The sequence below is a fragment of the Lotus japonicus genome, chromosome 1 (assembly GCF_012489685.1).
Source record: "Lotus japonicus ecotype B-129 chromosome 1, LjGifu_v1.2".
NCBI lineage: Eukaryota > Viridiplantae > Streptophyta > Magnoliopsida > Fabales > Fabaceae > Lotus > Lotus japonicus.
Genome location: NC_080041.1, coordinates 73,422,383 through 73,434,025, shown reverse-complemented (window position 1 = coordinate 73,434,025; position 11,643 = coordinate 73,422,383). Strand labels below are relative to the sequence as shown.

At 41.4% G+C, this 11,643-nt stretch overlaps 1 protein-coding gene across 2 annotated transcripts; it reads left to right on the top strand.

Moving 5' to 3' along the window:
• Positions 1 to 4,040: 4,040 nt before the first annotated feature.
• Positions 4,041 to 11,522, top strand: LOC130748358 (uncharacterized). Of its 2 annotated transcripts, none has more exons than XM_057601585.1 (3): positions 4,041 to 5,387; positions 5,549 to 5,933; positions 9,782 to 11,522. In XM_057601585.1, the coding sequence occupies exons 1-3, from the start codon at positions 4,838 to 4,840 to the stop codon at positions 9,843 to 9,845; spliced, it is 999 nt and encodes a 332-aa protein (XP_057457568.1). In that variant the 5' UTR covers positions 4,041 to 4,837; the 3' UTR covers positions 9,846 to 11,522. The 2 variants fall into 2 exon arrangements, with proteins under 2 accessions (XP_057457568.1, XP_057457559.1); XM_057601576.1 differs by lacking the exon at positions 9,782 to 11,522 and adding an exon at positions 7,559 to 9,500.
• Positions 11,523 to 11,643: the final 121 nt, after the last annotated feature.

Genomic DNA, 11,643 nt, shown 5'->3' with positions numbered 1-11,643 from the left:
TTTAATTCCTCATATTTAAATTGTAACACCCCGATTTCGGTGGTGCCACTTTAGTAACTTTAAATCAATAGTGCGAAAAATGCGTAAATATTTTTTTCCGTTTTCTTTTCAAATAGAAGACTTAACATAATGAAGACTCAACCCAAAGATAATAAACATAAAGTAATTGGAGATAGTGCCCGCAGGCGAATAAGTACATCCCATGGTCAGAGCCATGAGTTTTATGAATACAGTTTTCAAGAAGATAAGTCAGCCCCAAACGGCCTTCGAAAGACTTCCTATGTCCGACAAACTCTCTGTGATCCTCCTGGAAGAGAACCACACAAAAGCTAATAGTCGGGGACCTACCCTGCCCCAAAATGAGAAATGACAATCAGAGCTGTGAAAACAATCCCCCATATAATACACTCCTAACATCGACCCTCATCCGATCATGCATGAAGTCCGGGTCCACGTCGAAGGCTCAGTAGTAGTCATTGCGCTCAGGATCCTCCTCGAACGACGAACCATCTTGAATCAGCTGTTGGACGTCTGGCAGCAGGCCGACCGCCCAAACACAACCATACACACAAAGCCAAGGCGCTAGGGTCAACTCACAGAATATAATAGATAATACAAGCAACATGTGATGAATAAAGGGGTATATATATATAGGTTGTATATATACATATAAGTTCTGTATCGTCTACCCTAAGGTATATACATAACATGTTATCAGATTTCTAATAACAATTCAATATTCAATATCTCAACAATTCTATAAGTTATATCTCGAAAACTCGATAAGCAATATATCAACGAATATAGTTAAGTGCATGGTGTGCCAATGCTATGTCATGCTCAAAAGATGATCCGGATAAAATGTCACCATCTCGATGGATGGAACAAGCCAAGCATCTCGCTCCGCTAAAGCATCTCGCTTTTATGAAGCAGCTCACTTCTGTAAAGCATCTCGCTTTTATGAAGCATCTCGCTCCTGTGAAGCAGCACGCTCCTGTGAAGCATCTCGCTCCAATGAAGCATCTCGCTCCGATGAAGTCCGATCTGAGATTGTCCTTCGGAAAGCAGCACACTTTCCAAGAAATGTATGCATGAATGCAATATGGTTAGCCAAACAACGAAACGTCCTCACCAAGGTACGCGTGTCTAGCTAGAGTACATTGTCTCTACAATACCCTAAGGTAAACAAGGAAGTGCTAGTCGCACTTGGTAACTTTCCTAGTCACTCTGGCTCACCGTCTCGATGGCCAACCAAACTGCTCCACGAGCAAAAGAATGCATTTCGCACTGAGTGACCTTTCAAGTTACCCTGGCTCACCATCTCGATGGCCAAACAACTCATCAACAATTAGAGAGCATGCCGCTCGCATTCTGTGACTTCTCGTCACAACAGCTCATCATCTTGAAGACTGAACCAAATGCTCAAGGAGCAAGGAGTGTCATCCGCACTCAGTGACTGTCTCAGTCGCAACACTAGGATCGCCGACACTTCCCGTTTTCAAACTTATTTCAGATCCTAAGTCTTTTCCAAGAAATTGTTATTACTATTTGAAGATGTTCTATCTTTGGTTAATGCATTATGAATTTCATTTATGAAGTCAAGTTTCGTTTCTCTTTTGACCCAAAACTCTATAAGTAAAAAGATCCCAATAAAACCAATAATTCCCCGGGAAGGTCTCGATTCCTAAAACAATAAAGGCTCGAACCTTGGTTCGACCTATCAAACATTCCCAATACAAACCCGTCATTGCCATGACAAAGATAAGTGTAATCCACACTCCGAAGGTCGCATTAAATGCACGAATATAGTCAGCACAATTTAATCATAAACACAAATACATCAAGCTCTATTGAGCGATGAAACATTAATGCAGTGCTGCAAAACATAACCCTGTCATGTCCACTAGAAAGCGATAAGACAGAAACCAGTAAACGGCCGAAGCCTCTCAGAAAACGGAGACATATGTCTCATATAAGTTCACTCGGCCGAAGCCCCCATAAATCATTTTCCAGTTCAAAGCGAGAAACAACATTCAATGCAATCTTCAATATCAAGCAATATTCAAGTCGAAGTTATCGACGCCTACAATACAAATAGCTAGTAAGTAAGTTGCCCTAACCTCGAGTTGTTCCAGTCTCGCGGTGCAGGTCTCCCTCACAAGCTTGTTTAGTCAACCCCAAAGTTTCCACAAACGAACCTTAGAGCAAACAAAGCAAAATCACTCAAAATAAGTCGATGCACTCGAAACAATACTAACTAACGTTAGACAAAGCTCAAGGAGCTTCAGAGTACCACATTTAGGCACGAATGGAAAGGCTTTTCCCGAATGGATGAGTTTTGACTCGATTCAAGTTTTGTACAAAAAACACTTTATTCACTAAAACGTGCATAACTCGAGCTACAGAACTCAGAATGACACGAAACCAGAGCCAAAATTTCGACAACGGAGAGAGCAACGCTATAGCTCAGGCCATACAGACCAAAAAATTATTTTTGGACATGGTACCATGGCATATAAGTTTCGGCCACTATCAAAATAGGGCTTCCCGAACTTTTTCTTCGATCTAATTTAATTCCTAGGTATTCTTAGGCGATATCTAGGCCAGGGTCTCAGAAAAATTATCGGATCGAAAACTATCGCAGGGGTATTTTGGTCATTATTTTCAGCTCAGAATTTCAAAATTGGAATTTCGAAAAACAAATTGGATGGGGACGTTTATGACGACTAATCCTACTAGCGCTAAGCTAAGTTGTGAGTTTTCAGCTTAAAGAACGAAACTTTGTCCAGAAATGGGTTTTTCCAACAGAAATGAATTCCGGCGGCATTTCGGCGACATTCAGCAAAATGTAATCCGCGAAACACGCTCAGGGGCATGCAGGGAATATGTTTAGACACTAAAATCAGCATATTTGGACAGTTTTACAAAAAGCTCAAAACTTGGAGCACAGAAAGACATAACAAAAAGCGACGGAATTTAAGATCAGAAGAAAGAAATAACATCAGTACCTCAAGGCCTACGCGTAGCAACGAACAGAGCAACGATCAGGCAAGAACCGGAAAAAAAACTCTTCCTCCTTTCTCCCTCAAGCTCACCCACGGCCAACAAAGAAAATGAAAAGGATGGTGTGATTTTTTTTGAGTTTTTGAAGTCCTATTTATAGGAAATTGAAAACGTGAGAAAATGATTATTTCGCGATTCCGATTTTTCCTACTGATTCCAACGTATTTTAGACACGATATTCTTCCCGCTGAATCTTCTAATTCTTCAAAGAAATATCAGTATGATTTTTGGTTTTCGAGGCTTGTTTTTAATGTTTACCGGCTTAAAATGCACTTTATGGTTTTGACCTCGGATGCAGAAACTTCCTTCTGAAGAAAGATTTGGAACGTCGATTAGAGTGGGCGTACGCGGATGAAATCTTTATTTGAAGCTTCGAACAGGAAAAGTCTTCATCGTAGGTTAATTTAATAGCTCTAGAAAAACCAGGGATTCAGTTTCGGCAAACCTCCCGGTATCGGAAATGAGTGTTCGTAAATTCCAGGGTTTCGTATTAATCTGCTTGTCGTAGGAAGGTATACGAGCAATTCTGTATATCTCCAGAATTCTTATGACTTAATTTCTACAGTGTTTTAAGAGTACTTTGGCTCTATATAAACGCTCTCGTTCTAAGACAGTCATGTAAATGAGTCAAGTTATCGACTAAATTGACTACAGGGATAGAATTAATTAATCCATGAATTAAATTATTTTTAAACAGCAACCACTTATGTGAATTCCTCTCACGTTGTATTAAATCCTAATTGTGAACAGGACATTAATTAATTTATTCTAAGCTTTAAAAATCCGAGTCTCACAAAAATTAAAAGTAATATAATAATAACATTTTAAGCAATTTTTTTAAAGTGTAATTGGCTTGAAATTAACATTAATATTATTTACTAATTGTAAGAAATTTTAATTCAAAATATTTAAAAATAAAAATAAACTTTATTAATAATTCAATTACTAATTACAAGTTCAAGAATTTTTTTTAAATTTTTTTTTAGAAGAGAAATTTTATTATTAACCTCAAAGTACTTTCGCCTCTGCTAGGGTTCCCGATGAGCGACTCTTAGCACTGATCTCCTAGCCGTCGCCGGTGGCGGCGCGCCGTTCTTCTCCTCCCCAAATCGTCATCTCCTTCAGTTTCTTGCTCTCCCCCCAAGGTCGCGACCGTTGACCCTTGTTCTACCTATGTTTTTCGCTGTCGTGTCTCATCAGCGCTCATCCTTGAGGCGTTTCAAGGTCGTGTTCTGCCTCTGCTCGTCTCCTGTCGCCGTCTACTGCCCTGCCTCTGTTTTTCCTGCTCATGGGTCTCACCAGCGCCCCTTCACGAGGTGTTTCTTGTCTCTTCTTCCCTGTACAATTCAGTGACAGCGAGCACCTTCAGGACGGTGACGAAGAACGCTTATGGTCCCTTTTTCCGCTGTTGATCTTCCTCTGTTTTGACTTCTGGTCCCTGCTACTCTTCTCTATTATGTTGTTAATGGGTTCTGGTTTAGGAGAAACCAGTGTTTGTGGTGATGGGGAGGATGATGGAAATGACGATTCAGATGGAGGGTCTAGGACAGACGCTGTTTTGGGTGCTAAGGCTCGTGTGGCTCTCTTTAAGGATGGCATTTCAGACTCTATTTCCTATCATCAGATTAGAGGATTGTTCGTTCAATTCGGTTGCTTGGTGAACGTTTTCGTCCTGCGCTCTAGGAGGCTTGGGAGACGATTTCGTTTTGCTGTCGTCTGTTTCTCGTCGTTGAAGGCTGCTACTACGACGATTAAATGGTTGGATGGGTTTTAGATGGGTAAAGCTTCTCTCCTGGTTTCTTTGGCTAAGCCTCCGAATAAGGCTATGATGGGTTTCGACACCAAAGTCTCTCCTAATCGACTGGCCTCTAGGATTTCGGTTTCGGGTCTTGGTGCTCCCTTTTGGAAGGATGTTGTTGTGGGGTTAAAGAAGGATTCTCATGCGTCATTAGGCGCCGTTGGAGATGTGGTGGGACGCCCTTCTTTTGATAGGGATTTTGCTACCGTTCCGTGGATGTTAGATTTGGAGGGTTTTTCCGTTGTTGGCGATCGCGGCGAGTTGGGGCTGAGTATCCTTGACGATGTCTTTTTCCTTGAGGCATTTGATTCTATTTTGGAAGGTGGTCCAACCTTGGTTGTCAGAGGGAGGGATGCTTTTCTTTTCCCTGAAATTGGTTGTCCTTCTGGAGTGGTAGAAGATATTGAGGATTTTGATGCTTCTTCTCCAGTTATTTCCCCTTCGAAGGCTATTTGCGAGTTGGTAGTTGATTCTCTGCAGGTCGTGTCAGTGTTTTCTTCTAGTATTAATCAGCTTGGTATTAGAGGTATCATCTTTAATGATAACTCTGTGGGGGCTGTTTTGGTAACCTTTATGCGGAGCCTTTTCTTTAGAGAAGGGAAGGTTGTTATGGCTTTGCCCTTCGACATACGGGTTCCTATGTCTTTTCTGAGATCTTCCCCTGATGTTTTCTTGATGGATTCGTAGGAAGCTACGAGTTTGGCTCGTTTCATCCTTCTGTTGCTGGTGATGGGCTTGGTTCTCTTCCTCCTAGGCTTGGATGCCTGGTTTTGTCTGAAGATGGTGGGGTAGCTCAACATCAGCTTGTTGATTTGGCAGTTGGTTTGGATGCATCGTCTTCAGATGTCTTTGTTCCTGATGTTCTTCTCCGTAGGCGAGGGCATCCAAAAAATGTCAAGAGATGTTGTAAGCCACGTCAGGTGCCCCCGACAATTGGTGTGGATTCGGTTGTGGTTGATGTAGGAGGCCCCTCCTCAAGTGCGATCATGCCTTTGGTAAATCAATCATATGCAAATCATTTAGAAGTTTCCAAGGCCGATGCGATGAGGTCATTACCCACTCCACCGCTAAGGTAGAATCACTTTCAATCATTACATGTTGAATGCTAAATTTCCTACAAAACTCTGAAGCATGTCAAATCTCCTTGATCTCCACCTCATGAGTATACAACACCCCCATAGACATGTAAAAATGCCCCTCACCACCCCTCTCCAATCACGCAAAACTCCCATAATGCCTCCTGCTTCCAGTGCCCCTCTAGTCGTTCCATCCACATTAAACTTCAACACCCCATTCTCTAGACTGCACCACATTGCTTCCTTTCTTTTCAGCGATATCCTCCCCACTCTTACCAAATTGTTGTATAAAATCATACTACTAGTTTATTTATCTAAAAATGACTTAGTTATTATCGAAAGAAAAATATTATTAGTATTGATGAGGAATAAGTCAGAGATAACAAAAGACCGTCAAAAAATCAGAATCAATCCAACCCAAAAAAAAGAAACAGTCAACCCTACATAGCTCCAAAGGAGAAAGAAAAAACCTCAAGCCTAAAGACAAACAACCAAAAATACCCAAGACCCTCAAAGACCCTACGAGCAAAAGCAAAACCCACAAAACTGCCATGAGTGCCCTAATAAAAAATTTGCGCATTGATCTGGGCTGCGATTTGGTAGATGGCAACACCATTTGTGGAATCATACACCAAGCCCAAAGGTCAGGCCATGGCGCAGGTGTGTGGATCAGGCGGCGCACATGCATCGACATCAGGTTTGGGTGCCACACATGTGCGTGGCCAGGTGGCGCACATGAGTGGCTCATCTGGTTTTTCTTCAATTTTGTAACTCCAACTTCTCCTATCATCATGACTCATTACTTGGCCTTCCACCATCATCATTAGCCATCAAAATCTCAACAAACCTGAAAAGAATCTCAAGAACCCATAAAAACAACAATGTAACTCATGGGAACATCTCATTAATCATGACAATTCACTATCCCTTCATTCAATTTAGCAAACAAAACTCCCAATATGCAATCAATACTCATGAATTCAAAATACTTCAGCTCAAAACTGATCATAGGAATTACTCTCTAACTAAAACTAATAAAAAGACTCAATAAGTAGATTAAAAAAATCTAAACTGAAGGTATGAAAAACGATAGAAAGGGGGGGGTTTGAATAGCGTTTTCAGATAAAAACTTTTCCCACTCAAAGATTTAAAGAAATCTTTTCGGCACAGATAACACAAGGTGCAAAGATAAGAGATGAAGAGAAGCACACAAGTATTTTATCGTGGTTCACTTGATAATCTCTCAAGCTAATCCAGTCCACCCGTTAAGGTGATTTCTTCCTTCTTAGAATGAAGGCAATCCACTATTCAATGGTTGTTACAACTGCACTAGTAACCTGCTAAGTGACTAACAATACAATGAACTAGCAAACACTAAGATTCATTCTCTTAGTCTTCTCAAGGATCTGACCAAACTTGGTCCCTTAAGGAAATACAAACTCACTGTTTGAAAGGTTTTGGTTTACAATGAAGTGCTTCTAAGAAAGCTAAGGTAAACACAATAAGAACAATTTGAAGAAAGATTGCTAATTGATCGGTTGATTATTTGCTTGAGTTTTGCACAAAAGTTTCTTAGCTTCTTTCTTCCAACTTCAGCATCTATTTATACTCCAAGGTTTAGGGTTGTAGCTGTTGCATGGAATGCTACCGTTGGAGGGCAAATCCGGAACTTCCAGATTATGTTATGGCTGAACATCTTAGGTAAGGCTGTCAGAATAGTACAATAGCTTTTGTACTTGGATAGCGACGTGAGCCTTATCCTAGTTGACTTCTGATCTGGCGACGCTTCATGTTGGGACGCGTGTAGCTTATGAGATCAGAGTCAGAGGGAAGCTTGGATCCTCTGACCTTCGTAGCTTCTGCTTCTGGACTGTTCATCAGAACTTCTAGTCATCAGAGTTGGAAGTACTTGGTCTTCAGAGCCAGCTTACTCTTGGACTTCAGAACCTTCACTTCTTAGCTTCTGGACCTTTAGAGCTTCAGGACCTTTAGGGCTTCTGGACCTTCAGAGCTTCTGGTCTTCAGAACTTGAAGTGATCTGAATCCATATCAGAGCTTATGATCTTCAGAACTTCTGAAGCATATACTACTGTTCAAACAGAACATAGTGAGAGCGAAAGCATTGTGTTGGCTACTCTTTTTGCTTTGTGCTTCTAATAAGTGTGTTTCTAGACCAGAGTTAGAGCCTGTCAATTGAACACTCATAGAACAATGTTAGAGTATCATAATTGTTCATATACAATAATTAACTTGTAATCATCAAAACATAGAGTTGTACTGCATGACCAATTCTTGGTCTTACAATCTCCCCCTTTTTTATGATGACAAAACCAAGTATTTTGATGAACAATTCTTAAACAATAAACTGAATACACTCAGAGTTTAGGGTATCAGAGGTGAACTTATTCTGAGATGTATGGTTTATTTTGCTCGTTCTGAATCCAAGTCACAGCTTGATTCTAAGCTTAGCTCTCCCTGAATCTAAGACTTAATAAACATGTTAGTAGCGTCTAGATTCTGAGCTAAATAATAATAGTGATAAGAGTGATAAATCAATCAGATTCATACATGACATAGATTTTTATAAGAATATTAGAGCGCATGAATAATCAGAGGTAATCAAGGAGTGATATCAGAGTCAAACTATCAGAGCATAGGATCACTTCAGAAGAAGTGAAAATGTTTCCTTATTGGTGCCTCATGAAAGATCTACAGTCATAGCGATTGATCACTTAATATTCTCCAAAAGAAAAAGATATCACACTAACACAATATACACATCAAAAACTGGGAGTACTCCCTTTTTTTGTCATAAGCAAAAAGAGCTGAGAGTGTGAGAAACTTAGCTTGAAGTACAAGGTACTCCCCCTTAGAGAAGGACTAAGTTAAAAAAAATAAAAATAAATAGATAATAAAAATAATTATGAAAATAGTGAGTGTAGATGAAGAAATTAAATGAGGTGAAGAACATCGGCCAGAGAAGGAGCAAGACGTTTACCACCGGTCAAAAGACTTTAAGATGATCTTGATAACGGGGTCTCGGGAAGGTGTTTCAGTGTTAAATTCTAGCAAGCGTTCCATGAGTATAAATAGCAAGGCTATCTGAGTGAATCAACCATGGCAAACTCTGAGAGAGCTCTGAACGAATTGAGAGAAAGAGCATTCGAGCAGAACTTATATGTTGCTTTGTACTATCGGAGGACGACAGTATGCAACATTCGTCAGCTTGTCTGCCGGTTGCTTGCAATGGAGCTGAATTCGGTCCTGGATGCGGCAATTTGCATCTTTCTAGAATTCGTGGAGGAGCTAGGCGAGCTCTTCCAAGAAGAGGCTGAAATCACCAGACAAATTGGTGGTTGGGAATGGGAACTGGAGCTTCGAGAAGACGACACAGAGGAGCGAAAGGAAGAATGCAAGAATGAGATGGCGCAGCTGATATATCAGAGGCGCATCTTAGATAGGCAGCTAGCAGCAATGTTAGAGCGTTATCATGTAATGAGGATGAATCCTCCATTCTAAATGTACTCAACTGTTTTAATGAATAAAGAGATTTTCCTTCCTCAGAGCTTCTGTGTGTGAATGTGTATGCTAAAATGAAAAAGAAATTAAGAATAAACTAACAGAAAAAAGAAGTAATTAGTAAATCAACGAGTTAACTAATTAAAGACAAGGTTTAAAGAGAGCAGAAACTATAAACGATTTAAAAGCATAATAAGAAAGAAGAGTGAAAAAGAATAGAGTTCCTAAATCTAGGGTTGAGGTTCTGGTAATCTGCTGAGGATGGTAGTAAACATGTCTTGTACCTTCTTGTTGAGAACATCTTGTTGATCAAGTTACCTTTCAGATCCAGTTGCAGCAGGAGGAATGGCTTGATCAGAGGTAGAAGGAATGTCAGAGCCAGGAACTGAACTAATAACTTGTGCAGAGGATGAAGCCATCACGGTGTCAGAGGCAGAGGCAAGGGCCTGAGCTTTCAGAGCAGCAGCCTCAGCTTCTAACTTAGCAGCCTGTTCAAGAGCTTCCAAACGTGCAGATTCCAGCTTAGCAGCTTCAGATAATGCAAGTTGCATCTTAGCAGCATCTTCTTGTTCTTTCCTTATTCTGGCTTCTTCCATAGTCTTCCAAAGCTTTTCTCTCAGACGCATTTCATGCAGAGCTTCTCTTCTTCTATTTCTTGCAGCTAACCTCTACTTGAAGTAGGACAGGTTGAAGTGGAACATCAGGAGTGGCCTGAGTCACTGGGGCAGTGTATAGAGGAGTTGGAGGATGAGAGTGTGTTGGACTTGGAGCGTTAACATATTTACAAGTCGTCTCCTTTCACGCCAAGTCGTCTACTCGAATATCTTATCATAAAACATGCTTCTAAAAACGTCGATATACCATTTTTAAACTTTTGAAAAATATCAGGTTCACGCCTAAAAGAAGGTCTACAAAGAAGAACAGGTCAGACTTAGACCCTTATTTTTTTAAGTAAGGTAGTCTTTGGCTAGATTTTTTTGTCTTAAAAGTGACTTTTACGTAAAAGTGAAAAATAAGAGCTTTTGGGAAAAAGTAAAAGTTGTTTGTCAATTTTTTTATAACTTAAAAGCTACTTTTAATTTAAAAACTATTTGTTAGTTAGTAAAATCACAACACTAGGTGGTTGAAGCGACATGATGGCGGAGGGTCAGGTAGCACTGGTGTTGGACGTCGATGTTACCTATTGGCAGTGGTCGTGGTGGCGGTGGTTGTTACCGATGGTGGGGGTGGTGGTAGTGGCGGTGATGTAGTGGGGTTATGAAGGAAGAGTTGGCGGCAATGGCAATGGTGGTGGTTCCTGAGGCGGTTGTTGCGGTGGCGGTGACAGTAGCAACGGTGGTGGCGGTGAACGGTTGTGGTAGAGGTGATGGTGGTGGTGGTGGAAGGTGGAGGGTGATGGCCGTGGAAATGAAAGTGGTGGTGTTGGTGGCAATGGAGGTAGTGGCGATGGTGGTGATGGTAGTCATGGCGGTGGTAATGGTGGTGGTGGCGGTGGAGGGTGGCGATATTAGTAGAGGTGATCGTGGTGGTGGCAATGAAGTGGTGGCGGTTGTGACGACGGCAATGATGGTGGTGGTGAACGGTTGTGATGGTAGAGGTGGTGATGGTGGTGGAGGATGGATGTGACAGTAACAGTGGGGATGATGATGGTGGTGGCTATGAAGGTGGTGGTGGTGGTGGAGACAATGGAGGTGGTGGCGGTAGTGGTGACGATGGGCGTGGAGGTGGCAACGATGGTGATAGTGGACGATTGTGGTAGAGGTAATGGTAGAGGTGGTGGTGGTGGTCGAGGTGGACGGTGGTGGTGGTGGCGGTAGTGGTGACGATGGGCGTGGAGGTGGCAACGATGGTGATAGTGGACGATTGTGGTAGAGGTAATGGTAGAGGTGGTGGTGGTGGTCGAGGTGGACGGTGGTGGTAGTAGTGGATGTGATAGTGGTGGTGGCAATGAAGGTGGTGGTGGTGGTGGTCATGACGGTGGCAACGATGGTGGTAGTGGACGGTTGTGGTGGAGGTGGTGGTAGAAGTGGTGGTAGTGGCAGAGGGTAGAAGTAATATCTCTACAACTTATTTTAAAAAAGCTCTCTCATTAACTTTTTACTTAAAAGTTACTTTTGTATATGTTCTTTGTAATAAATAAGTAGCTTGTTCTTTTAGAGCTTATTATCAAATATGTTTGACCAAATT

What these genes read in the sequence shown, in the direction of transcription:
- LOC130748358 (XM_057601576.1), top strand. Translation starts at nt 4,838, where the DNA reads ATGGGTAAAGCTTCTCTCCTGGTTTCTTTGGCTAAGCCTCCGAATAAG. An exon ending in TAATCAGCTTGGTATTAGAG is followed by an intron (nt 5,388 to 5,548) that starts GTATCATCTTTA and finishes ATGGATTCGTAG; the next exon opens with GAAGCTACGAGTTTGGCTCG. An exon ending in TTACCCACTCCACCGCTAAG is followed by an intron (nt 5,934 to 7,558) that starts GTAGAATCACTT and finishes TCCAAGGTTTAG; the next exon opens with GGTTGTAGCTGTTGCATGGA.